Source organism: Corvus hawaiiensis, chromosome 23 (assembly GCF_020740725.1).
Source record: "Corvus hawaiiensis isolate bCorHaw1 chromosome 23, bCorHaw1.pri.cur, whole genome shotgun sequence".
NCBI classification, from domain to species: Eukaryota; Metazoa; Chordata; class Aves; order Passeriformes; family Corvidae; genus Corvus; species Corvus hawaiiensis.
In genome coordinates this window covers 1,454,813-1,482,729 of record NC_063235.1, presented here as the reverse complement: position 1 = coordinate 1,482,729, position 27,917 = coordinate 1,454,813, and the positions used below count along the sequence as shown (strand labels likewise).

Genomic DNA, 27,917 nt, shown 5'->3' with positions numbered 1-27,917 from the left:
ATTCGGATCTGAGGGAGGTCAATCAACTGAGGGAGATGTGGAGCCCCAAACCGTTAAGGTGAGAGCAGCAAAAACCACAGCGTTTCCCTTCTGGGTACAAATATGCCCCTGGTGTGTTGGGGAACAGATCCAGGGATTTGGCTTAGGCCTGGATCATTATAAAAGCAGAGAATTCTTTAGTTGGAAGGGACCTTTAAAGGTCATCTCGTCCAACCCCCTGCCATGGCAAGGGACATCTTTAACTATCCCAGGTTGCTCCAAGCCCCAATGTCCAACCTGGCCTTGGGCACTTCCAGGGATCCAGAGGCAGCCACAGCTTCTCTGGGCACCCTGTGCCAGGGCCTCACCACCCTCAGAGTAAAAAACATCCTCCTTAAATCCAATCTGAATCTCCCCTCTTTTAGTTTAAAACCATCACCCCTCGTCCTGCTCTCAGAGCTGCCTCGGAAATGCTGGCAGAGGACGCCAGTGTTTGCTGCCAGCCGAGCTGCTTCGGATCCCTGTCAGTGCAGGGGGTTCCCGAGAGCCCAGAATGAGGTTATTAATTAATTTATTTATTTGTCTGGTTTGACTGTGCTTTCCTAAAGCAGGATCGCATCCTCGCAGCTGCTGAGTGCAGGGATGCTTCCAGTGAGAGGCGGCACCAACTCTGGCACGCCCAGCAGCGGGTCCCCACCACCACCCTCACGGGGTGCTCTGTGCAAATCAAGGGTTCCGACCCTACATTTTACCTTTTCCTCTTTCTCTCTCGGTGCTTCCCATAGTTTCCTAACGTACATCATGGAGAGATATGTGGCTAAACAGAAACGGATTAATTAGTGATGAGGTTACGACTAAATCCCTGCACAGGACTCCCAAGAAGAGGAAGCAACAGAAACTGAAATCAACTTTCCATTAAGATGGGGTTGGAGATAAAATGTGAGGATCCACGTGTGAGGAGGGCACATTTCTTTGTAGGATTATGGGGAATAACTCCCTGATCCTGTGAGCTGGATCTCTGAAGAGGCGGCAGAGGAAAGCGGCAAAAGAGAACAGGAAAGAGAAAAAGGAAGAGCCACCAAAGGTAGGGTCAGCAGGGACAAGGTCAAACACTGTCACTTATCCACAGGAAGTCTTGGCTAAATCACTTTAGGGATGCTGGGAAACCCCAAACAAATATTTCAGTGGTGCAACAATCACCACAAGGAGAGACTGCCCTAAGCAAGGGCCTGTGGGAGGAGAGATGGTCGTGGTGAGACTTGGCAGAGCCTGACACTGAAACCGAGCTAAGATCATCCTCAAGCCCTGTTTGGGATCTGACAAATCCTCCTCTGGTCTTTCTGTCTCTTGTGGCCTTAGCAGGAATGTTAATTTTGCAATGAAAGCCCAGCTGTCCATCATGCTGGTAAACAGGAAGTTTTCCATTCAGGTTTTTTGCTGTTGCTTTGGAGGCACATGGAAAATCAACAGTGGTGGCTCTGGGTGCAGAAAAGGAGCAGGAAAATGAAGCCAAAAGGTAGAAGTGAACAAAGGTGGGAATGGCAGACAAGCAGGGCTTCAATCATTGTCTCCTACTGTGGATTTGGGAGCTGAGGGGATTTGCTCCAAGCAGAGGCAGCAGAAAGTTATCCTGACAGAAGAGCTGAAGGATGGGCGTTCCCAGAGCCCTGAGATTCACCATGAGATGTGAATTGACAGGAGAGGGAAACGGCATTAAAGAAAGCCAAAGTTGGGCCTAAAATAAAGTCTCTGAGAAGGTGAGACAAAGGCTCAGAGTGGAAAGGAGGAGGAAGGAGGACAGAAGATTGTCATGGGCATGGGAGAAAGGTCTGCAGAAGCCCTGGCTCAGTACCTAGGGTGGCAGGGGCTCTCTAAAGGCCTCTCTCTCCCCAGGGCAGTCCCTGAGGGCTGGAGTCTCTCCCCACAGCGAGTGGATCTCACGTTCATCAGCACAACTGACAGCAGAGCCCGGCACTCCTGCAGGAAGGGGGAATATTCCACCAAAGCCCACATCCATCTGCCTGCAGCACAGGAACGGGTGAGTTCCCTTCACCCACAGGATCTCCAGCAGAGAGATTAAATAATGTTCTGGGCCCAGTGGGAACCCCCTCGCTGTGCTGAAGAGAGAAGCCAGATGAAATGAGAGATGTCCAAACAAACCTTTCTCAGCAGCTCCCCCAGCAGAGCTGGCTGTGGGTGGACACAGGGCTCAGCCAGGGCTGCCTCTGAGCTGCCTCAGGTCACTGACCAGTGGAAAATGGTCACAGCTCCACCCCAGCCGGGGAAACCTCAGGGATGGGAATGAAATTCCCAGGAACAAAAAGGCTCTAAGTGACAATTAATCATTAAGAGGTTGTCCTTGCTGATTGTCCCAGCAGGCCTGGCTGGCCCAGGGGTGGGAATAACCCCTCGGAGAAGGGATAACTTTATTTCTCTCCAGCTGAGAAGGGCAGGACCCAAATGGGTGCAAAACCCACTGCTGTCCCCTGTCCCTGTGCACTTCTGCATCACAGCCTTCACCAAAAACCCGACCAGAGAACACCCTGTGGGGAGCAGAGGGCAGCAGGGCTCTGGACTTACCAGCTTGGACTCGTAGAGCTGTAAGTTTTTGCCAAAGAACCTGTGAGGTAGAGGCATCGAAGAGAACATCCCGGGCTGGGCTTGGTAGGAGCTTGGAACTTTGTCCTCCGCTGATTTGCTGGTGCCAGGCACGTCCTCTTTCCCAGGGGATGGATACCTGGACAGCTCCAAGCAGCCTGGAGACAAGACTTTCTTCAGGGAGAAGTACCTCAGGGATGCCATCTCTCTGCTGGGCGACGAGTGCCTGCCAGGGGACACTTCTCCGTCTGGGGGGAGGGCTGTCCTCGGGGACAGCTCCCTCCGGGGGGACAGGTGCCTGCTGGGCGACAGCTCGAGCCTTGGGGACACACACCTCAGGGGAGACGCCTCCCTCCTGGGAGAGAGGCGCTGGCAGGGGGACAGCCCCCTCCCTGGGGACAGGCACCTCAGGGAGGACAGCTCTGCCGTGGGGGAGAAGCGTTTGGGGGAGGTTTCGTTTTTGGTCAGTAAGTGCTTCCTCGCTATCATTGGTCTGCTGCTGCCACCCCCCTCTGCCACCGTCCTGGCTCGGGGACCACCTTTTCCTCGGGGAGGTGTCTTTGGAGGTCGACAGGTCCATGGCCAAGGACATCGGTGGCCTCGTGACAGACTCTCTCTCAGCAGGAGCCAAGTGCTCGGTGGAGGTCAAAGCTGGTCTGTGGAGGCTCAAGAAGCTGTGGCACACAGCAACGTCGCTGCTGTCTGCTGACCACTTGCTTTCCAGCCCTGAGGAGGAGGAGGAGGAGGCCTGCTGGCCTTCCCCCGCTTTCGGGGTGCTGGAAGCAGCTTCTCGAGCTGTGGATGGTGCCGTGTCAGTGCCTTCCTCTTGGGAAGATGGGGAGCCCCCTGAGGAGTGCAGCAGGAGGGTGCCGTGTTTGCCTTCGGGCAGCTTCAGGGCTGGCTCGTCTTGGCTCTCCTCTTCCTCCTCGTCTTCCTCGTCCTCATTGTCGTCATCGTCGTCGGATTCCTCGAGGTCTGAAAACTGGTGTTCCTCGATGGGCTCAGATCCCTCCCGCCCCTCAGAGTCCTGGAAAAGGTCTTCACTGGTTCCTGGAGGCAAACACGAAACAGAGAGTGTAAAACACACGTTCAGGATCTATTTTTGTGCTAAATCTGCCCCTACAACACACGTAAGGGGCTATTTTTGTGCTAAATCTGCCCCTAAAACACCTGTAAGGGGCTATTTTTGTGCTAAATCTGCTCACAAGCTCTAAGGGCACTGGAGGAGACAGGACCCAGCTGTTTCCTAGGTCTGATCATCTCCTGCTTTGAAGCTGCAGCCTTGCCCTCCCTGCCAGCTGCCCTGCTGATGATCCCAGTAGATCCCAGTGAATCCCACTCCACCTCAGTTCCAGCTCTGTCAGCACCCACAGCCCTCAGGCCCTGCTGGGCACCTGCCACACTCTTGATTTGCTCTAAAATGCAAAAAAAACCAACCCTTTAATAGATGAGAACAGCAGCACCCCCATCCTTCAGTGGAGTTTGATGATTATTTGTGGCAGTGGCGACTCCAGAATACCCACAGTTGCCAAAATATGGCCAGCTCCACCTGTTGGGCCTTTTCCTGCCTGGATTTTTAGGCTTTTAGGCTTTAGGCTTTCCAGCAAGGCTTTTTAGGCTTTCTCTAAAAATCGAACAACAGGGTGGAAGGAACCTCTGTGGATTTTCCTGTGGTAGGATAAATTCCAGCTGTGGTTCGGAGGCTTCTGTGGGGCAGAGGATTTGGGGCTTTGTAAATCAGAGCTTGGGGGCAGTGAGGAGGATAAAAAAAGCAAATTTTACAGGATTTAAAATATTTCTGCAGGTGAAACCACATCTCTCTGCTGCTTGAAGGGCCAGCAGGAGCTTTCGGGGCTGGGTACCGAGCTTTCAACGCTCAGAGAAAAATCTGCTTTTCCCCTGGCAGATGCACAGGGCTGCTGGCAGCAGGACAGGTCCGTCGGGAACAGCCACTGGATGTCACTGCAGCTCAGCAGAACCGCCCTGCCAGGGCCGCGGGTCCCCCTGCTCCGGAGGGGCTGGAAATGTTCAGCTGTGCCCGCGCCAGGCGCCCGGAGATGCAGCGGAGCTGCTGGGACACGCTCGGATCCCGGCGTGGCCCGGGTGCTGCTGTGACACCTGTGTGTGACAAATTGCATCGCTTCAGCCCGGGACACGGCTCCTCCTGCGCCCAGCCTGGAACAGGTCCCCGTTCAGAGGTGCCACTGCCAGCAGCACCAGCTGGAGGGGGCATTAAAGGGAGCCGAGCTGGGCCGAACCTGCTGCAGCAGCCAGGGTGGCTCCAGAGGGGACACGGCCGCACAGCACGGAGTCCCTGTGAGGGACTAAAAGGACTAATTGGGTTTATTTTGAACGCCAGGGCCCTACAAGGAGCTGCTCACGAAGCGATTGGCATTCCCAGTCACATGGATTTTCCCATGGCTGATAATCCACCCAAGAGCCTGCCTGAAACCGGGAACAGAAAGGAGCATCTCATCTATCCCTCCAATATCCACGCAAAACATCCCTGCAGCAGTCCCTGAAGGCAGAGCTGTCCCAGCAGCTCTCCACGGGGAGGGATTCTGGCTCACATTGTGAAATCCTCCGCCGTGATGGGGGGATGCTGGGCCTGGGCTCTTTGCAAACTCCCAGAGGAGCTGAGCTCAGAACAAATATTATTCCAAACTCCCAGCTGTAGGCTGAGCCGTGCATATTTCCTGCTTGGAAGAGGAACGCGTTTCACTGGCCGAGCTGTGAGCCAGCCCCTGACTCCGGTTTTGGGGTTGGGGACAGACAGGAGCTGTGCCTTGTCCTGGTGCTCTCCTTTCTTTGCCCCGGCCGGGACAGAGCAGGGTCAGGGTCAGGAGCGAAGGGAAAGTGAAGCCAGCCCCAAACTGGGGGAGCTGTTTGCATTTGCCACCACGAATTCCAGCAAGGGAAACATCTCAGCGAGTCCCGGGACAGCCCCAGGGATCCGCTTTGGCCTCCTGACACCATCCCTGAGCCCGGGCTTCCAAAATTCATCCTGCTGGGCTCGTGGGGAGAGAAAGGGCAGGGCAGGGAGGGAGGAATGGAGGAAGGAAGGAGAGAGGGAATTAGTGGGAATGTGTCCTGCTGACAGCTTTGTCTGAGGTTGCATTTCATTGCGTGCGTGTTATTTATCCTCCCCAAATGGTGCCATCCCACCGAGCCCAGCCCAGGCAGGAGTGAGGAATTCTACTCCAATCTCCTTTTATAGTAACACCCCTTGCTTTCTGCTGCCCCTTAAATAGAAATACAAACAATCAAGTGAAATACAACTCCGGTTTAAAATAATCCAGGGAGTTTTAGGAACGGCTGCTCCCTCCCCGCCTGCCCCCAGAGGAAAGCACGGCAACCTTCCTGTGCTGCTTTGTGTCATGTGGAAATTGGAGCCATTATTATTATTATTATTATTATTATTTAATTAAAACAGTACTTTTAGTTCTGGTTCTGAGCCTCTTTGCAAGGAAGAGAGAGGACACAGGGGAGGGCGCTTTGCAGCCCCTCGCCCTGAGAACGGGGGCTGCGGTCACAGCTGGATCTTGGATTTCTCATGCACCTTTCTGTCATTCCTGGGTTATTTTCTCATCCATCCAAACAGCCCTGACCACTAGAGGACAAAATCCCATTTTCTGCCCATCTCCCTGGCTGCTGTATTCAGTATTTACTCGACATTTGTGAGCAATGGGCCTCTCTGCTCACAGAGCAGAATATTCCCATTTCCAGCAGAAGTCCAGTGTTGGCTTTGACCAGGTGGGAGGGAAGCTGGGAGGAACAAAAGGAAACCTCCTGTGATCCCAGCCCTCCCGAGGGCACCTTTGTGCACCTCCTGAACACCCACACAGGGGCTCGGCAGCAACGGGAGCAAGAAATGGGCTCCAAATCCCAAATTCACACGGATTGCTTGCACAAAGTCCAGACACACTCCAGGGGCAGCTCTGCAGCCAACCAACACCTGGAGGGGAGACCCTCCCCGGCAGCCTCAGGCAGGGAGGGGTCAGTGACTGAGTGATGGCCAAGGCAGAGCCCCCCAGCTGATGGGGCCGTGGTTTGGGCTGAGAGCTCTCCCAGCTGCCCTGGGCATGCCAGGGGACCTTCCTTAGAATTCCTCTTTCCATGAGGCCATCACCTGACAGAACTCCTTTTCCCAAGCTTTCACCCATCCCGACTTCCACAACAACGCTGGGTGCATTAACCCTGAGTGATCCAGGGATGAATGACCAGGGAAGTCAGGACTGGAAGCACTGCCCTGAGCTGCTGAAAGGAGCCCCTGTGTCCTCAGAAGGCTGCAGCTCCACGGAGCGTAAATAGGACGCTGGATTTGCGGGTCTCCAACAGTGACACACACCGGGATGAATTGGTTCTATGATGGAAGGGTGTAAAGTAACAGTCGTTCTTTCCCAAGTGTGAAATGAACCCTTGGGATTCACCTTCCTGCTCCCCCTTCCTGGCTTTGATCATGGAATGGTTTGGGTTGGAGGGACCTTAAATCCCATCCCATCCCACCCCTGCCATGGACAGGGACACCTCCCGCTGTCCCAGGCTGCTCCAGCCCCAATGTCCAGCCTGGCCTTGGGCACTGCCAGGGATCCAGGGGCAGCCCCAGCTGCTCTGGCAATTCCATGCCAGCCCCTGCCCACCCTGCCAGGGAACAATTCCTGCCCAAGATCCCACCCAGCCCTGCCCTCTGGCACTGGGAAGCCATTGCCTGGCTCCTGGCCCTGAATCCCTTGTCCCCAGTCCCTCTGCAGCTCTCCTGGAGCCCCTTTAGGCCCTGCAAGGGCTCGCAGCTCTCCCTGGAGCCTTCTCCTCTCTCCCAGCTCTCCCAGCCCGGCTCCAGAGGGGCTCCAGCCCTGGAGCAGCTCCGTGGCTTTAGGGATCTGCTGAAGCAACACCAAAAGGGGGTGTGAGAGCAGGGACAGATCTCAGTTAATCAATTATTTTATGTGAGTCCCTGGGATGAAAGGGCTCTCCAGCGATGTTCCACGGCAGGAGCCTCCCCGTCCTGCTGTTCACACCACACCAACACTTCTCCCTCGGGATGACAACCGCAAAATCCCTGGCTGGGTTTTGGCTGTACCCTCCTGCGGGAAGGGCAGAGCAAAGCACCACCTGCGTCTGCCTGGTGCAGGAACAGCCCCCCGGCCTGCAGGGCTGCCAAAGGGCCACCCCCACGCTCACATTCAGCACTTGGAGTGATAAAGCATCCCCCAGACCCCAATCCAGGCTGCCAGGAATGGTTTTTTTCCCCTTCACCCTCCAGCCCGTGGTTGCAGCACCAGGGTGGGGCTGCACAGCCTCGCGCATGGAATCCTCGGGGCTGGGATCGCCCTTGGGGTGGGATCCTCGGGGCTTGGGATCGCCCTTGGGGTGGGATCCTCGGGGTGGGATCCTCGGGGGTCTCATTTTGCTGCTTTGGAGACTCCCTCCAGAGCCACGAAAGTCCCGAGCTCCTTCAGAGCATGGCAGAGACACCCTGGGATACCAACAAGGACTTCTCATGCCGCAGATTCCCTGTTTATTGGGATGCACGCACAGAGAACTGAGCAGGACCGGCTCTGCCCATCCCTGCCCATCCCTGCACCACCAAAAACTTCAGGCAGGCACAGAACCAGAGCCCTTAAAGCCAGAAAATTCCTCTGGGACCACCAACCCCCAGCAAGGAGACCCAGGCTCACACTTCCCCCACGGATGCAGCTCCCAGCACGGCCCCACGCACACAGAAACCCCTGGAAGGAGCCTGGGGGGGACAAAACTGCTCCCATCTGTGGCAGGACGTTCTGCAGAGCAGGGCTGGGCCCTGGCTGGATGCTGCCCCTCCCTCAGCACCCACAGCAGCTTTAGAAAGGGGAAGGTTTTACCTTCTTCGGCTTCCAGATCCACCAGTGAAGATACCAACACGCCCAGCTCCTGACATTTTTTGCTGTGGGCCTTTGACTTCATGTGTTTAGTCAGATTCCCTGAAAAGAAGCAGAAAATGTATTTTACTCAAATATGGCTCCTTTTCCCCCCTTTTTTTCCCTTTTTTTTTTCTTTTTTTTGGTTTTTTTTTAGATTTTTTGTATTTTCTTCTTTTTTTCCTTTTTTTTCCCATTTTGCAAGCTCAGCAGTCACAAGCCAAAACTCTCTCTGAACCAGACTAAGGTCCCTGACTGTCCCCAAGGCCCTGCCCACTGCAAATACCCTGTGACACAAGGCCAGGTCCCCCCTTCTCTCCCTCTGCTGCTGCCCTGGGGTGCAGCAGGAGGTGCTGGGGGACTCTTCAGGTGTTCTGCAGCCTGCAAAAACTGCTGGGGCACAGTTTTGGGGCTGGGGGAAGAAAAGGCCTGGGTTTTTTCAGCTGTGAGGGTGCATCAAAGGAAAAATGGCAGGAAAGCGGGGATGGGAAACACATCCCAGCGTGGCATCACCTCCAACCTCATCCCAACACAGCCCTGCCTGCCTGGAGGTGAGGGGATCCTCAGCACCACAGGGCAGAGCGGTTCCACCCTGGAAATGTTCCAAAAACGAGCGGATGTGGCACCTGAGGACACGGGGCAGGGAGGGAGTGGTTGGGCTGGAGGATATTGGAGGGCTTTAACAGGTTTAATGGTTTTATCATTCCATGATGAAATGAGGGTTTGAGCTGCCATCAAGAGGGAAAACCCCCCACATTCCCGTTTTCCCCCACAAGGATGGCTCAGGTGCTCTGGAATGCACCAAAGGACCAGGCCAAAGCTCTCGGCTCCTTGAGCAGGAGGAGCCTTGGACACCCTCTGGAATTCAGGAATCTCTGGGAAGGGCAGCCCCCGTGGGGGAGGGAATGACATGGGAGGTCACTGGGGGCTGCTCTGGGACAGGGAGGTGGGCTAACTCCTGGGCACCACAGAGCACCTCTCTAATTCGACCTCCCACACTACAGGCAGGTTAATTAGACACTAATTAACCCGACTTTTAGCCCAGGGAATGCTGAACAAAGGGGAGCGTTTGCTGGAGGGGGAGAAGCAGGCGGAGGGGGGGAACAGACAGGAAATGAAGGGAGGAGAATTCAAGCAGAAATGTCCCATTTTCCCTTTCCTGTCTGACAGCTCTTCCTAAAATCCCAGACTGCGACTGGGATGGACCTTAAAGCCCATCCAGTCCCACGGGCTGCGACACCTTCCACTATTCCAAGTTGTTCCAAGCCTCATCCAGCCTGGCCCTGGACGCTTCCAGGGATTTATGGGCTGAGGGGATGATGAGAAGAAACCTGGGCCCTGCTGAAGGAATGTTTGAATTTCCCAGCGCTGGCTGAGCGTTGCCCGTTCCCTGCTGTGCCCTCAGCCTTGCTGCCACTGACACCTGAGGGCACTGAGGGGAACCAGGCTTGGCTTTCTCACCAAACAATTAAAAAAAAAAAAAAAGAGGAAAAAACTGAATTCTCCCACTTTATTACAACCTCCAGCTGAGGATGGAGGTCCTGCCCTCCAAAGTGCCCAGTCCCTGAGCTGGTGGGAGCACAGAGAGTCTCTCTGAGCCTCTCCTGCTGCTGCTCTGGATATTTGGGATAAAAAAGCCACTGTTTGCTGGAGCAGAGCATTACCCGTGGTGCCCTCACCTCTCAGAGAGTGCCACAACCACCCAGCTGCCACCTGGATTCCTCCTTAGCCCATGAATTATTGATTTCAGCCCATTTCATACAAAATGGAGCAGCTCCAGCAGGGAAGACCATGGGAGACAAAGGCTGACTCTATATCCCTCTGTAGCTGGCACCCAAGCTGGATGTGGATCCAGGGGATGTTTAATAATTTAAATGCAGCAAAACAGCTCCAAGTAAGAGAGATTTATTATTTTTAAGCCTCGTGTTTAATTCCCCTTAGCCCCATGGTCAGGACGCTCAGGTGTGAGGATGAGGCCGGCCTGGATCAGCTCCCTGCTCCAAATCAGAGTCCTCTTTCTCCACCCCAAACCAGGAGTTTTGCTGTGGCCCCAAACCCACCCTGTGAGCCAGAAGTGTGTTCTCATGGCCACCTCTGCTCCCAGTGAATCACCATTGCCTGAAAATGAAAAAAAAAGCACCCAACCAGTCCAAACTGCGGCCTCATGGAGCTGGAATTTGGTTTTGGAAGTGAAAAGCAGCACAAACACAAATTGAGTCAGCGTGCTGAAATCCACCCTGTGCTGCCGCCCGCCCAGCAGGGCACCTCACAGCCCGGCTGGCAGAAATGCCCCATCCCCGCTCAGCCAGCACAGCAAAATCCCTGCCTGGAGTCACCCCAAGGGCAACAAACACAAAACCAGCCCAGGGCAGTGCCTGCTGTGAGCAGGGGCTGATGTGGGGATCCAGCAGAGCAGGAGGGGACATCCCCTGGAGCTCTGGTGTGGCCCCAGCCCCAAAAGCAGCCCAGAAATCCTCTGTGCCACAAGCACCCGGCTCTGGAAACACCAGGAGGCAACAGCAGGAATTCCTGAGGAGAGGGGGGCTGTTCGGTGCCGTGCTTGGGGACTCCTCACTGGCACTCCGAGGCCACTGTGGCCACCTCAGGTGTCCAAAGGTCCAGTGGCCCCTGTCCCTGTGGAGCTGCAGGACCTGGGCAGGGCTCCCAGAGCCCTCCCTGCACCTCAGCAGCCGCTGGGGTTGAGAAGCTGTGCCAGGAGCCACCAGTGTCAGCTCCTGTTCTCCTTTCTGTCCCAGTGTGTGGCTTCTGCCTTCCCTCCCTCCCCAGCCCAGGCACTGCCAGCCCCCAGTGCCAGCAAATTCACCCCAAACACCAAAGCACCAACTCATTCCAAGCTTTACTTTCCTTCCTCTTCAACTTCTTTTTCCTCTGCTCTGTCCCTTCCTTCATCCCCCCCAGGTAAAGCCAAGATCCTCCTGCAAAGCTCGGGGTGCAAATCCTGCACACACTCCCGGAGAAATCCCAACAGAACTGGGGTGCTGCATCCTTTCAGGGAAGGGAGACTCAGCAGGCCAGATCCTCATCTGCCCCCTCTGCATCATTTGAAGGAAATGAAGAGCTGGATGCTGCTTCCCACCAGCTGAGAAGCTGAGTGATCATCCTGGGAGCAATCTGGAGGACAAGGATATTTGTCTTATCAGGGCTCTTCCTCCAGTCTGTGGTTTTTTTTGACCCCTTAATTAATGCTGGCAGGATGAAAGCTGCTCGAGTCCTTCGGCAGATTTCCAGTAAAATCAGCACCACTCTGCCTAAGTGAAAGCCGGACCTGGATCCTACAAGGGAAGGCTCACAGCTACTTGTTGCCTCGCAGAGTTCTGGCTCCCGAGTTAAAAAAAGGCCAAAAAAAAGAAAAAAAGTAAGAAAACCACACAGCACTGCTTCCTTGGAAACCATGGAAAAAACATCTCCGAGGGAGCAAGAGAGACCAGCAGGGAGGCTGGGTTTAAATAGCAAAGGAATTGCACTGAACCCTGAGCAGGTGAGTGCTCCTCTCTGGGGATTGTTTACCAAAACCCTCCCAGATTTGAAATAAACCGGCTCTATTTAAAAAAACCTCAGAAATTCTTGGGAGCTGCGAGCCCCCAGGAGGAGCAGAGGCTCCCATTACGCCTGCCCAGAACTATGTGCTACAGCTGCTTGAGCTCTGCCGATGCTGTGAGGTCTTACTGGGGACTTAGAGCAGCTTAAATGCCTGTGTTGTTTGGAGAAAGCCGAGCCTCGAGCCTTCCAAAAGCACCTAAAGCAGCTTAATGGGGGATAGAAGTGATTTCCCAGCTAAATTTCATGAGGGAAATGAATTTTTGTTTTTTGGAAGAGCCGTTATCATCCTCGCAAGGTGACGGAGTTAGAGCAGAGCGCAGGGAGCCGAAGCGTTGAGACTCCTGTCAAAGCGATCCTGTCTGTGCTGGGGGTGCACCGTCCTTTCTGTTTCTGCTCTTTAACCTGATCAATTCAGCAACAGCCAAAAAATAAACTCAAAAAAACCACGAAATGACCGAGTGCAGGAGCTCAGCGTGGAGGCAGCACCGGGACACAAACGGTCGCAGCTTCCCAGGATTAGCAATTGTCACGTCCCTCTTTGAAAATCATTCACCAGGAGAGCAGCAGCTTCTCTGGAAGGAGGAGAATCCCACAGAGCCGGGCTGGGAGAGCTGGGGGTGCTCAGCTGGAGAGGAGAAGGCTCCAGGGAGAGCTGCGAGCCCCTTGCAGGGCCTGAAGGGGCTCCAGGAGAGCTGCAGAGGGACTGGGGACAAGGGATTCAGGGCCAGGACCCAGGCAATGGCTTCCCAGTGCCAGAGGGCAGGGCTGGATGGGATCTTGGGAAGGAATCGTTCCCTGGCAGGGTGGGCAGGGGCTGGCATGGAATTGCCAGAGCAGCTGGGGCTGCCCCTGGATCCCTGGCAGTGCCCAAGGCCAGGCTGGACATTGGGGCTGGAGCAGCCTGGGACAGTGGGAGGTGTCCCTGGGGTGGCACTGGGTGACTTTTAGGGTCCCTCCCACCCCAAACCGTTCCAGGTTTCTGTGATTTGCTGGGAGATGCACTCACACACGGAGAACCAGCCATAAATGATACTCTGTGTCCCAGATAAATCCTTGAAACAGGTTTTACTTGGGATTTAAATACTTCATAGGCCTTGATTTAGGTCTTGGTGGGGAGATAACGTCCCCAGGTGAGACTTTAGGAGGAGGAAAGCTTTAATTTACAGAACTCATTGGGCAAAGGAGTTCAATTTTTTAAAAAATCAATTCTTATCTTTTATCCTTATTGACACAGATATTAAAGGAGTGAATTTGCACATCCTGCCTGTGTCCACACAGGCTATAAAATATCAGCCACCTCCTGGATCAGGCCTATCCCTCGCACCAGCTAAAGGCTGATTTTCCAGAAAGTTGCCCTGGATTTGCAGCTTTCCCAATCCTAACCCTGAGCAGATTTCCCATGGAGACTGAGACTTCAATGGCTGCACTGGCTAAAGCACACGCCCCTGAGTATTTCACTGCAAGTCACCAGTCCTTTGCTTCCAGCCCTGATTCCTGGATTTTTTTCCCTTTCCCTGGAGAGTTCCAGAGCCCTTTTTCTCCGTGTTTCATCTCCTGGCTGGACCACTGGGACATTTTCTGCTCCTGGCCACACACCCCACAGGATGTCCAGGCAGCAAATCCCTGAGGAGAACTCTGTCCCCATCCCTTGGGACATTTGTGACATCCCCAGGAGCACAGGGACCACACCCAGCAGCTCCCCAGGGATGCTCAGCCCCTTCCCCTCCTCCAGGCCTCTGAGGAAGGGCCCCAGCCCTCCGGATATTTTGGGAATGTGTCCATCCCTGTGCCCTGCAGGGAATTCTGCCGGGGTTTTCCACCAGCTGGACCCGCTCTGCACCTTCCAGGGGAGGCTGAGGCTGCTGGAGCTGCAATAGCAACAAACTGTGCAGCCCTTTAAGGGCTGGGGGGGGACACATTTAATATATTTAATTTATTATATTGAATATATTCACATGTGCAGTAACCTCGGTGCTGTCAGGGCTGATTTAAGGAACTGAAAATGAATTTATTAAAGACCCTGGCTGAGGCCATGGAGCAGTCTGGTGTCTGGGAAGTGTGAGTGGCCCAGACTGTGAAATGGGTGTCTCCAGCCAGCAGCACCGGTGTCCTTCACACAGCTCCCTTTAAATTCAAATGAAGCTCTTCGTCCCTTCTGACCTCCAGGCAGAGGCAGCAGCAGCCACCCAGAGCTGTTCCACACATTTTGTCCAGAAATTCTGAGGAATTCTGAAAGCAACCAGGATGGGAGAGGGTGACGTGAGTCTGAAGGAGGGCAGAAAATGACTGGAAAAGGGGAATGTCTGCACAGGGGGCATTAATGTGCCAGCACTGCCCCTCGTCCCAGCTCACCCCGAGCAGCAGCGAGAGAGGGGAAGGGAAAAGCTCTCCCCGACCTTCCTGAAAGGGAAAACAGCTTTTCCTTCCTTTCCTTCCTGCCCAGAAAACAATGCAGGAGCTGCTGAGCCTCCTCTAGAGACCCTCTTGGAGGCCACAGTCACAGAGCCCCACCTCAGCGGAGGGGAAGAGACACCTCATTAAAGAAGCACCTTTAGATCTGCTCCAGAAACACCAAATCAGATAAATCTCTACAAACCAGATTTCCAAGGCTGTTGTTCCCATCAGCTAAGCGAGCACACACACAAAAAACCCCCAAAAAAACCCAAAGAACCTCCCAAAAACCCCCCAAACAAACAAAAAACAAACAAACAAACAAAACCCCCAAACCAAACTCATGGATTTGCTTTAAAATAATAATAATAATAATAAAATTTCCCTGCAGCTCTGTAACCCAAAGGAACAGCTTTGCTTCCAGTGACAGAAAGGCACAAAAAAGCAGACAATTAGTGAATAAGGGGAAATATTTAAAGCATTTTCTGTTGCAAAAGTTTTCCCAGTTCTTGGAACACGGAGATGGATTTTGTGGAGTGGGAGGGGTGGGTGGTGAGGTACATTTTAACCAGATAAAGATCCTCATTAAAAACAATAATAATAAATAATAATAATAAAGACCCATTTAACTGCTTCCAGGCTGCTTGAGAGTTTAGAGCATTAGATCATGCTGGAGAGATCTCCCCCCGCCAAAACGAAGCCAGCTCCACAGACCTCCCCCTGGAGCTGATGCCGAAGGCTAAAATTAACTCTGCAAAGCTGATTTCTAAAAAAGCTCCGTGTTTGTGCAAGTGCAGCCTGGCAGGAGGGAGAGAGCTGCAGCTTCTGCATTCTGCAATTCCCGGGGCTGCCAAAGCCACCCAGGAGCCAGGGCCCGGACCAGCCCCTCCAGAGTGGCTCCAGAATGAGCTGGGAAACACCAGTTCTGCAAAGCCCCAGCTCCTCCAGGTCACTCTTGCTAAGAACCAGAGTTTGAGATGGCTTAAAAAAATCACTGGTGAGGGCATGAGCAAAAATCCAGATTTTCCTCCTACCCCTGGCGGGGATTTTTTAAGCAAACTCAAACTCTCGTTTGCAATAACTCCCCATCACCAGCTGATGCTTTTATCAACACACTCAGGGCTTTTCCCCCCACTCTTCCCGAGGTCCTTGTGCCCCCAAAGAGCTTTTCTCCCATTTCTGGGCAGTCTGAGCACGTCCCAGGGCTCTGCCCGTCACGCCCTCCCAGCAAAGAGCCGTTCTCATGCAATTCCAAGTCACCATCATGCAACTATTTATCCATAAACCCCGATCCGGGGAAGTGCTGCCCATTCCATGCATCCATAGGCAAATGGATACTTTGCCATTCAAATCCCAACAGACTGTTGATGATTTTTTTGGTTTTTGTGGAAGGAAGCATTTCCATGCTCCCTTGCCCATGCCAAGCGGAAGAAGGGAAGTGTCCATGGGCAATGTGCAGTCAGAGCTGACAGATCGTGGCCTTCAAGGGAGCAGAGATGAAGAGCAGAGCAGCCAGAGAGGTGGTGGAGAGGATGGTTTGGGCCCAGCACCCTGGACAAAAGCCCTACAGAAGCATGGTGGGGAGTGAGGTGAAGTGATGGGAGAGGCTGAGCAGGTTCAGCTCTCCAAGGGAAACCTCGGAACGAAGTCAAAGCAAGAGGGGAAGAGAAAGGAAATGAATCAGAAACAGCTCCAGGATGGGAGGGAGAGGAAGAACCGTCGCTGGGATGTGCAGCATGAAAGCCTGGCCTCAAACCCGGTATCACTTCCCGTTCTCCCCCAGTCCCAGTGATCACCAGCACGTTGTCACCCAGAAATCCCCCGCCAGCCTTCCCAGCAAAGCCACCGGCTCCAGGCACTGCCCACCCCGAGTCACCCGCTCCGGCCACTTCCCTTGCCCTCCTCTGTCACCTCTGGGCCAGCACCCGTGCCACAGAGCACGCAGCACCCAGTGCCGCTCCCCACACCCACAGCGTGCCCCTGCCTGGGTGACACCGGGTCCTTCCTGCCTACTGAGCCCTCCCAGCTGTGCCACCTTCTGGTGACAGACAACGGGCATTTTAGAGCATCCTGAGCTGGAAGGGACCCACAAGGATCACCCAGGCCAGCTCCTGCATGGGACAACCCCCAAAATCCCCCCACGTGGCCAAGGGCGTTGTCCAAAGGCTCCCTGAACTCACAGATCTCTGTCAAGCTGTAACTGAGAAACTGAGCCCCACACCTTTACCCCAACACTTGCTGCCACCAGAGATTTGTCCAACCCACGGTGCCAGACCCTACAGGAAGTTAAAGGCACCTCTGGCACATTTGGGAAGTCCCAATCCCCATTTCTCTTGGAATAGACTTTTTTTTTGGCCTGTGGTTTGCAGGCTCCTCCTGGGCTCACTCACACCCTCCCTGAGGCCATGGCAGAGAAGACCTGGTGGCATTGATGGCTCGATGTCCTGGGATGGAGGCCTTTAGGGAAAAGGTCCCTTGATGTGACACAGAGAATGTGGAAGCCACATGCAACTGCAGAGGATGAGAATGGGCAGATCTGGAGAGCACCAGCAGGAAAAGCCACCCAGAGCCTGGATCCAGGGGCTCGGCCAGGAGCCTGGAGCTCCTGCTCGCGTTCTGGGGTGGCTTTGTTAGGAAAGCCCTTCCAGGGAAGCTGCATTTCAGGATTTTTCCCTTGGAAAGAAGCACAAGGAGGACGGCAGCGAAGTTCTGCTGCAGCGGAGCTGCTCCTCTTCCGGAAACACCAACCAATTTCCAACTCCCTCATCCCCCTCCCTCCAACTCCTGGGCTCTTGCAGCCCCTGGGAAGGCCTTCCCTTGCCCTTTGCCAGTGCCCCCCAGCAGGCTGGCAGAGCCACGGCACTGCGCAGAGGAGCTGGGAGCTGGCTGTGGCTTACCTTTGGTTTTAAAAGCAAAGTTACAGTACTTGCAGACGTACGGCCTGACGTCTGTGTGCGTGCGAATGTGTTTCTTCAGCATGCTGGGTTTCTTGCAGCGAATTCCACACTCCTCACAAACATACTTCCCTCTTCCACGGCCTCGCACATACACATACTCTTCGTTTGATTTGTACCTATGAGCAACAGGTGGCGTGATAAAGGGGAAAAATAAAAAAGAAAAATAGAAAAAAAAAAAGGAAAAAAAAAAAAAAGAAGATTCCCACCTCAACAGAAGAAGTCACAACTTTGCTGGGTTAGTTCAGCGCGTTATTGACACCACAGGTCTTGGTTGCTGTTTGGTAGCTCTGGGTAATTAGGATAAATGCAAATTATCATCCAAAGCTTGTTCCCAGATGCCTCCAGACACCTGATTCCTCTGCTGGAACATGTCCTCATGTCCTGCATGTGCTGCTCTGTGCACACCAAGAGGCTGAGCTAAGTCACAGGGGCACCTCACTGTCCTGATGTCCCCGTCCTCAAACACACACTGAGGCACTCAGGCCAGTCTGGACAGAGTTCATCCCGGTCCAGCCCAGCTGCCTCTCTCTCCCTGCCTTTTAAAACATGCCCAGCACCGTGCAGGGCGCTGGGCAAACACATCCCAGCCACACCTCCTGAGACACCACCTCCCACCCGCTGGGGCTGCAGCAAGAGCCAGCTGAGAAGTCACTGATGCCACATCTCCCTCTGTGACCCCCGCACAGCCTGAATGACACACCCAGAATGGACACAAAGAGAAGAAAACACCCTTTTTAAAAATAAATAAATCATGCTACCACTAAATGTAAACACCGCAGAGTCCAGGCTGTTTTATCCTTGGCACAGGATCACGATTTAGTTCTACCCAAGAGAATGAGGTTGGTCATCCTTCCTTCCCATTATATATTTGATTTTCTGTCCAGGCATTAGCGCACGGGGAAGGCTGCAGGATGGGGGGTTGAAAAACCCTTGTAAGACTGAGACAAATCTCCCGGCCTCCTGCTGCTCAGCAAATGAAGTCTGCAATTTCCTGTGCTCACAGCACAAGAGGAATAAGGTAACACGAAATTGCTCCCCTCAGATCTTAAAGAGGCCAAATTTTTGAAGCATGGCATTTCTTGCAAGTCATTTTTCTACCCAGGAGGAATTAAGTCTGGTCTTCAGAAATCTCCAAACATCCACCCTGGAAAAATCAGGCTGTCTAAAGGCTCTTAATAGGGGATCCAAAGGCATCCAACACCATCCGTCAGGTTTTAGTATCTTCTCAACGAAGCCCATTCCAAACCAGAAGGGTGAGAAAACAGCAGCCAGACTGAGGAGAAGCTCGAACAGAAACAGCTGCACTGGAATAGGTTGAGCACTCCAGCAAGTCAATATACAATAAATGCTAAACTCTGTGTATTTATAGCGAAGAAAAACCATTTAAAGTCATTTAAAACTGAGTTAAAAAAATACACAAAGATCCCTGATCCAGCCCAGAATGGATAGGATGGGAATGGCATGGCCTGCACAGGGTGCAGGCGTGGAAACTCATCCCAGCCACCTGTGAGGGTGCAGTTAGAAGTGGGAGAGTCCCACCGCAGGCACCCCTGGGTCTCCCACACACTTTGTTCCATTCCCTCAGGAGGAGTCCGGGCAATTCCAGCTCCAGGGGGGTGTCTGGGGGAGCTGCAGCTGAAATTCAGGATGATCCTCCTGGGTGCAGGAGGTGAGCTGGGACTAAACCCTTCTGTGTTGCCAGTCCTGGCTGAGCCCCACAGAGACGTGGGAGAGGCTCAGAGGAGGATGAGCTGCTCGTGAGTTCAGGGCATGAGCTCACGGATTCAGGCTTGGACACGGATTAGAGAAGAGAGAGGAAATCTGGGTGTTTAGACGGCCCCAGTCTGCAGCAGGAGCACAAACCAGACTTAAACCAGATCTTGGTGCCCAACGTGCGGAGGAACAGTTTGTGTTTCTGTCCTTGGGTGCCATCAGGAGTTCTCTAGATCCTCGCCAGGCTCACCTGGCGGCCTTTATTTTATCTGCTGTGACTGAAGTGGCAGCAACGCCACCCCCTTGTGGCCATTCCCAACCACCAAAAAAAACCCCAAAACCCCTAAAAAAGCCAACATCAAAACCCATCGTCACAAGGTTCTCATTATCTGGGCAGAGGGGGCTGAGCTGGTGTCTGAAGAGCTCACAGTGTGCCCCAGTGTCCATCCCAGTACGCCCAGTTACCTCCATTTAACCACACAGATCCCACGTAACTAATTCTTAGGGATGGCATTCAGCCAGGGACTTAAAGCATCAGAAGAAGCAAAAGGAATTGGGAATCCTGATTTTTTTTCTGTTCAGATTTGTACTGGAGGCTTCCCTCTCTGCCTCCTCCCTGCCTGTCCCTGTGCTGGGAATGACCTGGCCATTTAAAACCTGGAATTGCTCCTTTATCAGCCTTGTACTTGCACTGCCCCTGATGACACCCTCCCGTGGAAATGTCTTTGTGTCCCTCCCTCCCTCGGCCTCATTAAAGCCATCGGGGCTGCGTTACAAGGGACAAGTGATTTAATCTGGAATCAGGCACTGCACTTCATCTGACACTCTGGGAGGCTCCAGCACAGATATTCCCCCACAGCTCCCCGAGACCACGTGGAAAACAGGCAGGGAGAAGGGAGAAAGGTGAAAAGCAAGTTAATCTTAAGGAATCCCAAACCAAAGAGGAAGAAAGCAGGAGGTGACAGTGCCAGAACCCAGAGAACGCTGCTGCAGATGCCATCTGCCTGCTCCGAGGGCTGCGATAGATTTATGGACATAATTCCTTCAATGTGATCCCGGTTTCCCTGCTCCTGTGCCCATCTGATTTGCATCAGAGAGACAAATCAGCCACAGCTCGCTCTGTGTGAAGCTTCACCCCGGGCAACGGATCTTCCCTGCTCCGCAGGGTTTGCTGCTGGCATATCCCGTGGACAGCCACAGCTGGGGTTTTTGTCAGCACATCTGGGCTTCTCTTCCCGAGCACTGTGGAATTCACAATCCCGGCATTAGCAGCTCCCCTCGCTCCCCTCCAACGCGGGCATGGCTGGGAACACGGGGGGTTAATGGTCACTACAAGCCCAAAAACTGATTTGGGAATTGTCCTTTCAAACAGACACACACACAGAAAAAAACTCAGCTATTTGATGCATTTTTGAAAGGTTCTTTTGTGTGTCCTGCTGGCAAATTTTGGGCCACCACCACAAAGCCTTCTTGGAGCTGGAGGAATGGGCACAGCCTCTGCAGTGCTGGTGTCACCCTTGGCAGTACCAGAGACCCAACAGCCCCAGAATGGGCCGTGGCTGTCAGGAGGCACAGGAAACCCAACAATGGGAAAACACAAGCCTGGCAAAAGCTTTGTCTCAGCTCCTTCCCTTCAGCCGAAACCCAAACCCACGAAGCATTTATTCCTTCGCAGCCTTCAGGAGCTTTAGTTCTCAGTATCGGCTATTACAAATTCCTGACCAGCCTTTTTAGCCACAAACACTTCTTTTTTTCCCCTCAGTGCTGTGAGCCACATCCAAAATCTCCATGTGGCTGGAAACCACAGGATAAAACCCTGGACAGCCAGGGGGGAAGGAAGTTTGGTGGTTGGCAGGCGGCGAGGCAGAGCAGGTTTCCGGGGGACTCATTGCTCACGGCTGGGCTGAATCACCCCTTCCCTCCTGCTTCCTTCTCAAATCTTTTTTTAAATTCCACCAGGATTTTACCTCGCCTTGCAAAGGCTTTGCTGATGTGGCCTTGCTGGTCACAGCCTGGGCACAGTGGTTACATTTTTAAAATTGAGGTGAGCAGCCTTAATTCTGTGAATTCCCACAGTTTGAAGCTCACTGCTGTCTCAAAGAACACCCCTGGAGGCTCTCACAGCAACTGAAGAAGTATTTCCTTGACTGGTTTTGACATTTGATAAAGTCCCTTGTTTGCTTTTTGGGTTTTGGGTGCACAAGAATGGGAACGGGATATCTGATCCCTGTCCTGAGCTGCTGGGTTTGGTTCCCTGTCAAGTGAACCGAGTCAAGCTCTGCAGTTGTGGCCTTTGGTGTCAGGTTTTGGGTTTGTTGATGGCCCATTTCATCTGTCACCAGGCTGCCCACTCATCTGGCTTGGCTAAGTCCTCGGGAAGTTCCTGACAGGCTGCTCTGGGATTAACTGATCTCATTTATGCTTTGTGTCTGCTGCAAAATCTGCCAGGTCACGGATAAATGTGTAACCACCACAGTGCCACTAATTACCGACCATTAATTGCCTTCCTCACAGCTCCCTACACAATGATCACTCTGAACCCGAGCGTGCAGCAGAATTGCTCAGCCTTTCCCATGGAATCCCTGGGGAAACACCAGCTGGGATGACCACACACAGGTGTGTCCTCAGGGCCATACAGTCACCGTGAGATGTCCCCTCGCTCGTGCCAAGCTCCAGCAGGGCAAACAGAGGGATTCCTTCACAAACCCCACACCAGACAATGTCATTTCCAGGTTCCTAAAAGCATCCCAAATCACTCCAGCATCCCAATTTCCCAGACAGAGATATTGCAGCGAGACAAACCAGGCGCTTCCAGAGAAGCACAACAAAGCTGGGTACGGATCCGGGAGGAGCTGGCACGGAAATCTCCTTTTTCCTGGCTGGAATAATGGATCCGTACAGACAGAACGCACCAGTCGCCAGGGAAACTGCACAGAGGGTGGGAGCTGGGTGAGGGACACGCTCACAGGGTGAGGGTGTCACTGTCACCATCAGGGACACGCCCACAGTGTGAGGGTGTCACTGTCACCATCAGGGGCACACCCACAGTGTGAGGGTGCCACCGTCACCATCAGGGACACACCCACAGTGTGAAGGCGTCACTGTCACCATCAGGGACACGCCCATGGTGTGAGGGTGTCACTGTCACCATCAGGGGCACATTCAAGGTGTGAAGGTGTCACTGTCACCATCAGAGACATGCCCCGCAGTGTGAGGGTGTCACTGTCACCATCAGGGGCACATTCAAGGTGTGAAGGTGTCACTGTCACCATCAGGGACATGCCCCGCAGTGTGAGCGTGTCACTGTCACCATCAGGGACACACCCATGGTGTGAAGGTGTCACTGTCACCACCAGGGACACACTCAAGGTGTGAGGGTGTCACTGTCACCATCAGGGGCACATCCACAGTGTGAGCGTGTCACTGTCACCATCAGGGACACACTCAAGGTATGAAGGTGTCACTGTCACCATCAGGGACATGCCCACGGTGTGAGGGTGTCACTGTCACCATCAGGGACACATCCACAGTGTGAGGGTGTCACTGTCACCATCAGGGACATGCCCACGGTGTGAGGGTGTCACTGTAACCATCAGGGACACACCCACGGTGTGAGGGTGTCACTGTAACCATCAGGGACACATCCACAGTGTGAGGGTGTCACTGTCACCATCAGGGACATGCCCACGGTGTGAGTGTGTCACTGTCACCATCAGGGACACACCCATGGTGTGAGTGTGTCACTGTCACCATCCCCGTGCCCCCAGTCAGGTGTCAGCAGCTCAGGTAGGGTGTGGCACTGGCAGGGTGGCACTGCCCCAGGTGACAAACCGAGCCAGCCTCAGGGCAGGGCCTGTCCCCTGCCCCAGGCACAGCGCAGAGCACTGGGGTGTGGCCTGCAGCGGGATTTCATTTAGATAACCGGTTAGGATCTATCCCGAGGTAAGGACAGGCTGGGGGAATCACAGAAAAGCTGAGGCGTGAAATCTTCCCTTCATTGAACTCCAGCTTTTCCCCAGCAAAGAGAGCACCTGCCCAGGCCCTGAGTGGCCACAAAATGCTTTGGGAAAGGGAGCCAGAGGCTCTCCCAAAGTCCAGACACACACCCACAACCTCTCCCTCACCCACCTGGCCTGGGAAGACCTTTCTCAGTCCATGTTTGGGCCTGGCTGTCCCACACGTGCCGTGTGGTGGCACTGAGGATGATCTGTCCATGACCTACTCCAGCACCGAGGTGAGGCCTGGAGTCCCCTGGATCCTCCTCTGACCCTTCTTGTGGGTCACATTTGGGAACCTCCGGTCCACTGTGACCTCCCAGTGAGCCAGGATTGCTGGGAAATGGTGGGAACTGGCTTGGTGAACGTTTCTGCCAATTCCATCCAGCCCCAGAGCTCCGTGTGTGTCTGAGTGGGGTCACAGACACCATTTCCCTTTGGATTATGGGGCTTCCTTCTGCTCCCAGTTCTTCTCTTCCAGTTCGGGGGGCTGGGGACCCACAGAAAACTGATCTGACTGTTAAAGAGTGAGGCAAAGCAGCCCCTCAGGATTGCCCTCCTGGAGGATGTCTAGCTTTCCTGGACTCCTGGGATTGCCCTCCTGAGGGATGTCCAGCCTTCCTGGACTCCTGGGATTTCCCCCTTGAAGGATGTCCAACCTTCCTGGACTCCTGGGATTTTCCCCTTGAAGGATGTCCAGCCTTCCTGGACTCCTGGGATTTCCTTCTTGGAGGATGTCCAGCCTTCCTGGACTCCTGGGATTTCCTCCTTGGAGGATGTCCAGCCTTCCTGGACTCCTGGGATTGCTCTCCTGTGGGAAATCCAGCCTTCCTGGACTCCTGGGATTTCTCCCTTGAAGGATGTCCAGCCTTCCTGGACTCCTGTGCCTTTCAGGATGGCTTCCCAAGGGATTCTGACAACCTCAAATCTGCCCTCAGGGAGCCCAAGGTGGCAGCTCTGCCGTTCCCTCTCCATCTCACACAGCGCAGAGCACCACAGAATGCACCTCAATCCAGCAAGAACCCCCAAAGGCACAAATAACTGGGATTAATGCATCCTGCTCACTTCTCTCTGTGGGAATTCAAGCACAGACAGGAGGAGGAGGAGGGATTTTATGGCACTGAAAAGAAAACCCCAGAAATGATCACCCAGGCCTGAGTGAGCCTTTCTGCTTTTTATCTTGACCCTGGTGGGTCCCCACAGCTCAGATCCTACCCAAGGCAATTTTCCACATTTCTCCGAGTGGGAAACAATGAAGTGGGATGTCCCCACAGTGCCCTCCTGGTGACCACAGCTCTGCCAGCCTGGCCTCGGTGCCACTGGGGCTGAGTGGGACACACCAGCCCCTCAGAACCACGGCCAGGGCACTGCCCAGCAGCAGATCAGTGATGGTCCAGCTTCCCTACAAAACATGGACACTGACAGAGTCCACATTTTGCTGGAAAACCCCACAGGAATTGCTGCCTGTAGCAGTGCCCCGGGAGCAGCCAGGCCACCGGGACAGGGGCAGGTCAGTGCCACCAAATCCAAGGAAATCTCTCCTGATGTGACCCCATGACTGCATCCAGGGTCGGTTTGGGGTCTTTTTTTTTGCACTTCAAAATCCAAATGGTGCCAGCAAACCAGAAAAACGGGGAGGGAAACGAGATCTGTGTGAGGGGGGTGGATGCAAAGGTGAATTTGGGAGGAACGAACATGAGAAGTGAATGGTTACACTGAAGGACAGCCAGGAAAAGGTCCGGGGACACGTGATTATCTGGAAAAACGCACGGGATGGTCAGGATGGAGGGACATTTTTATGGACAGTTATCCTGAGAGCGGCAGAGCGAAGGCAGGGAGTGGAAGATTTCAGCTAAACATGAACCAAAGATGGAAAATGTCTTCAAGGAGCACCAATGGAAGGATTTGATGCCCGTTCAGCCTTTAAAGCACCTGCTGGGCCTCTGCTCCCTGCTGTAAACCCACGGGAGGGGCTCACAAAGCTCTGACACCTCTGTCACACCCAGAGCTGCCTCCAGAGGCGGCGAAATCAGCGTGGAAAACATCCACCAACAACCCAAATCCACCCAAGGAGCTTTCACCGGGCTAAAAACACAAAAAGAGAACGACTTTTAATGGCATTTCTCCATCAGCAAAAGCAAATCGCTTCGCCATTTGGGTTTGGAGGAGCGCTGTGGGCTGCAGGGATGGGAGGAGCTGGGAGCGCAGGAGCTGCTCCAGGGCAGCTGTGCCTGATCCCTCATCCTGTGCCTGATCCCTCATCCTGTGCATGATTCCTCATCCTGTGCCTGATCCCTCATCCAACGCCTGATCCCTGCTCCTGTGCCTGATTCCTCATCCTGTGCATGATCCCTCATCCAACGCCTGATCCCTGCTCCTGTGCCTGATCCCTCATCCTGTGCCTGATTCCTCATCCAACGCCTGATCCCTGCCTCTGTGCCTGATCCCTCATCCTGTGCCTGATCTCTCATCCTGTGCATGATCCCTGCTCCTGTGCCTGATTCCTCATCCTGTGCCAGATCCCTGCTCCTGTGCCTGATCCCTGCTCCTGTGCCTGATCCCTGACCCTGTGCCTGATCCCTCATCCTGTGCCTGATCCCTCATCCTGTGCCTGATCCCTCATCCTGTGCCTGATCCCTGACCCTGTGCCTGATCCATGACCCTGATCCCTGACCCTGTGCCTGATCCCTGCTCCTGTGCCTGATCCCTCATCCTGTGCCTGATCCCTGACCCTGTGCCTGATCCATGACCCTGATCCCTGACCCTGTGCCTGATCCCTGACCCTGTGCCTGATCCCTCATCCTGTGCCTGATCCCTGACCCTGTGCCTGATCCCTCATCCTGTGCCTGATCCCTCATCCTGTGCCTGATCCCTCATCCTGTGCCTGATCCCTGACCCTGTGCCTGATCCATGACCCTGAGCCCTGCTCCTGTGCCTGATCCCTGCTCCTGTGCCTGATCCCTCATCCTGTGCCTGATCCCTGACCCTGTGCCTGATCCCTGACCCTGTGCCTGATCCCTCATCCTGTGCCTGATCCCTCATCCTGTGCATGATTCCTCATCCTGTGCCTGATCCCTCATCCAACGCCTGATCCCTGCTCCTGTGCCTGATTCCTCATCCTGTGCATGATCCCTCATCCAACGCCTGATCCCTGCTCCTGTGCCTGATCCCTCATCCTGTGCCTGATTCCTCATCCAACGCCTGATCCCTGCCTCTGTGCCTGATCCCTCATCCTGTGCCTGATCTCTCATCCTGTGCATGATCCCTGCTCCTGTGCCTGATTCCTCATCCTGTGCCAGATCCCTGCTCCTGTGCCTGATCCCTGCTCCTGTGCCTGATCCCTGACCCTGTGCCTGATCCCTCATCCTGTGCCTGATCCCTCATCCTGTGCCTGATCCCTCATCCTGTGCCTGATCCCTGACCCTGTGCCTGATCCATGACCCTGATCCCTGACCCTGTGCCTGATCCCTGCTCCTGTGCCTGATCCCTCATCCTGTGCCTGATCCCTGACCCTGTGCCTGATCCATGACCCTGATCCCTGACCCTGTGCCTGATCCCTCACCCTGTGCCTGATCCCTCACCCTGTGCCTGATCCCTGACCCTGTGCCTGATCCCTGACCCTGTGCCTGATCCCTGCTCCTGTGCCTGATCCCTCATCCTGTGCCTGATCCCTGACCCTGTGCCTGATCCATGACCCTGATCCCTGACCCTGTGCCTGATCCCTCATCCTGTGCCTGATCCCTCATCCTGTGCCTGATCCCTGACCCTGTGCCTGATCCCTCATCCTGTGCCTGATCCCTCACCCTGTGCCTGATCCCTGACCCTGTGCCTGATCCCTCATCCTGTGCCTGATCCCTGACCCTGTGCCTGATCCCTGACCCTGTGCCTGATCCCTCATCCTGTGCCTGATCCCTCATCCTGTGCCTGATCCCTGACCCTGTGCCTGATCCCTGACCCTGTGCCTGATCCCTCACCCTGTGCCTGATCCATGACCCTGATCCCTGATCCCTGCTCCTGTGCCTGATCCCTGCTCCTGTGCCTGATCCCTCACCCTGTGCCTGATCCCTCACCCTGTGCCTGATCCCTGACCCTGTGCCTGATCCCTCATCCTGTGCCTGATCCCTGCTCCTGTGCCTGATCCCTGCTCCTGTGCCTGATCCCTGACCCTGTGCCTGATCCCTGACCCTGTGCCTGATCCCTCATCCTGTGCCTGATCTCTCATCCTGTGCCTGATCCCTGCTCCTGTGCCTGATCCCTCATCCTGTGCCTGATCCCTCACCCTGTGCCTGATCCATGACCCTGTGCCTGATCCCTCATCCTGTGCCTGATCCCTGACCCTGTGCCTGATCCCTGACCCTGTGCCTGATCTCTCACCCTGTGCCCGATCCCTCACCCTGTGCCTGATCCCTCATCCTGTGCCTGATCTCTCATCCTGTGCCTGATCCCTCATCCTGTGCCTGATCCCTCATCCTGTGCCTGATCCATGACCCTGTGCCTGATCCCTGCTCCTGTGCCTGATCTCTCATCCTGTGCCTGATCCCTCATCCTGTGCCTGATCCCTGACCCTGTGCCTGATCCCTGACCCTGTGCCTGATCCCTGCTCCTGTGCCTGATCCCTGACCCTGTGCCTGATCCCTGCTCCTGTGCCTGATCCCTGCTCCTGTGCCTGATCCCTCACCCTGTGCCTGATCCCTGACCCTGTGCCTGATCCCTGACCCTGTGCCTGATCCCTGCTCCCGGAGTAGCCCCTGCAGGAGTGTTCAGGACAGAGCCTGGCCCTTCCTGAGTGCACTGAACCCCGCACAGAGCCAGCACCGGGGCTGGCT

At 54.4% G+C, this 27,917-nt stretch overlaps 1 protein-coding gene across 1 annotated transcript in view; it reads right to left on the bottom strand.

Annotated features, from left to right (window-relative positions):
- The window catches only part of LOC125337527 (transcription factor HIVEP3-like), a 244,864-nt gene that overhangs the window by 1,446 nt on the left and 215,501 nt on the right, over positions 1 to 27,917 (bottom strand). Inside the window, 4 exon segments of the mRNA XM_048327365.1 lie at positions 2,560 to 3,087; positions 3,089 to 3,627; positions 8,439 to 8,537; positions 17,324 to 17,499. Of these exon segments, the coding sequence (XP_048183322.1) occupies positions 2,560 to 3,087; positions 3,089 to 3,627; positions 8,439 to 8,537; positions 17,324 to 17,499 (1,342 nt within the window).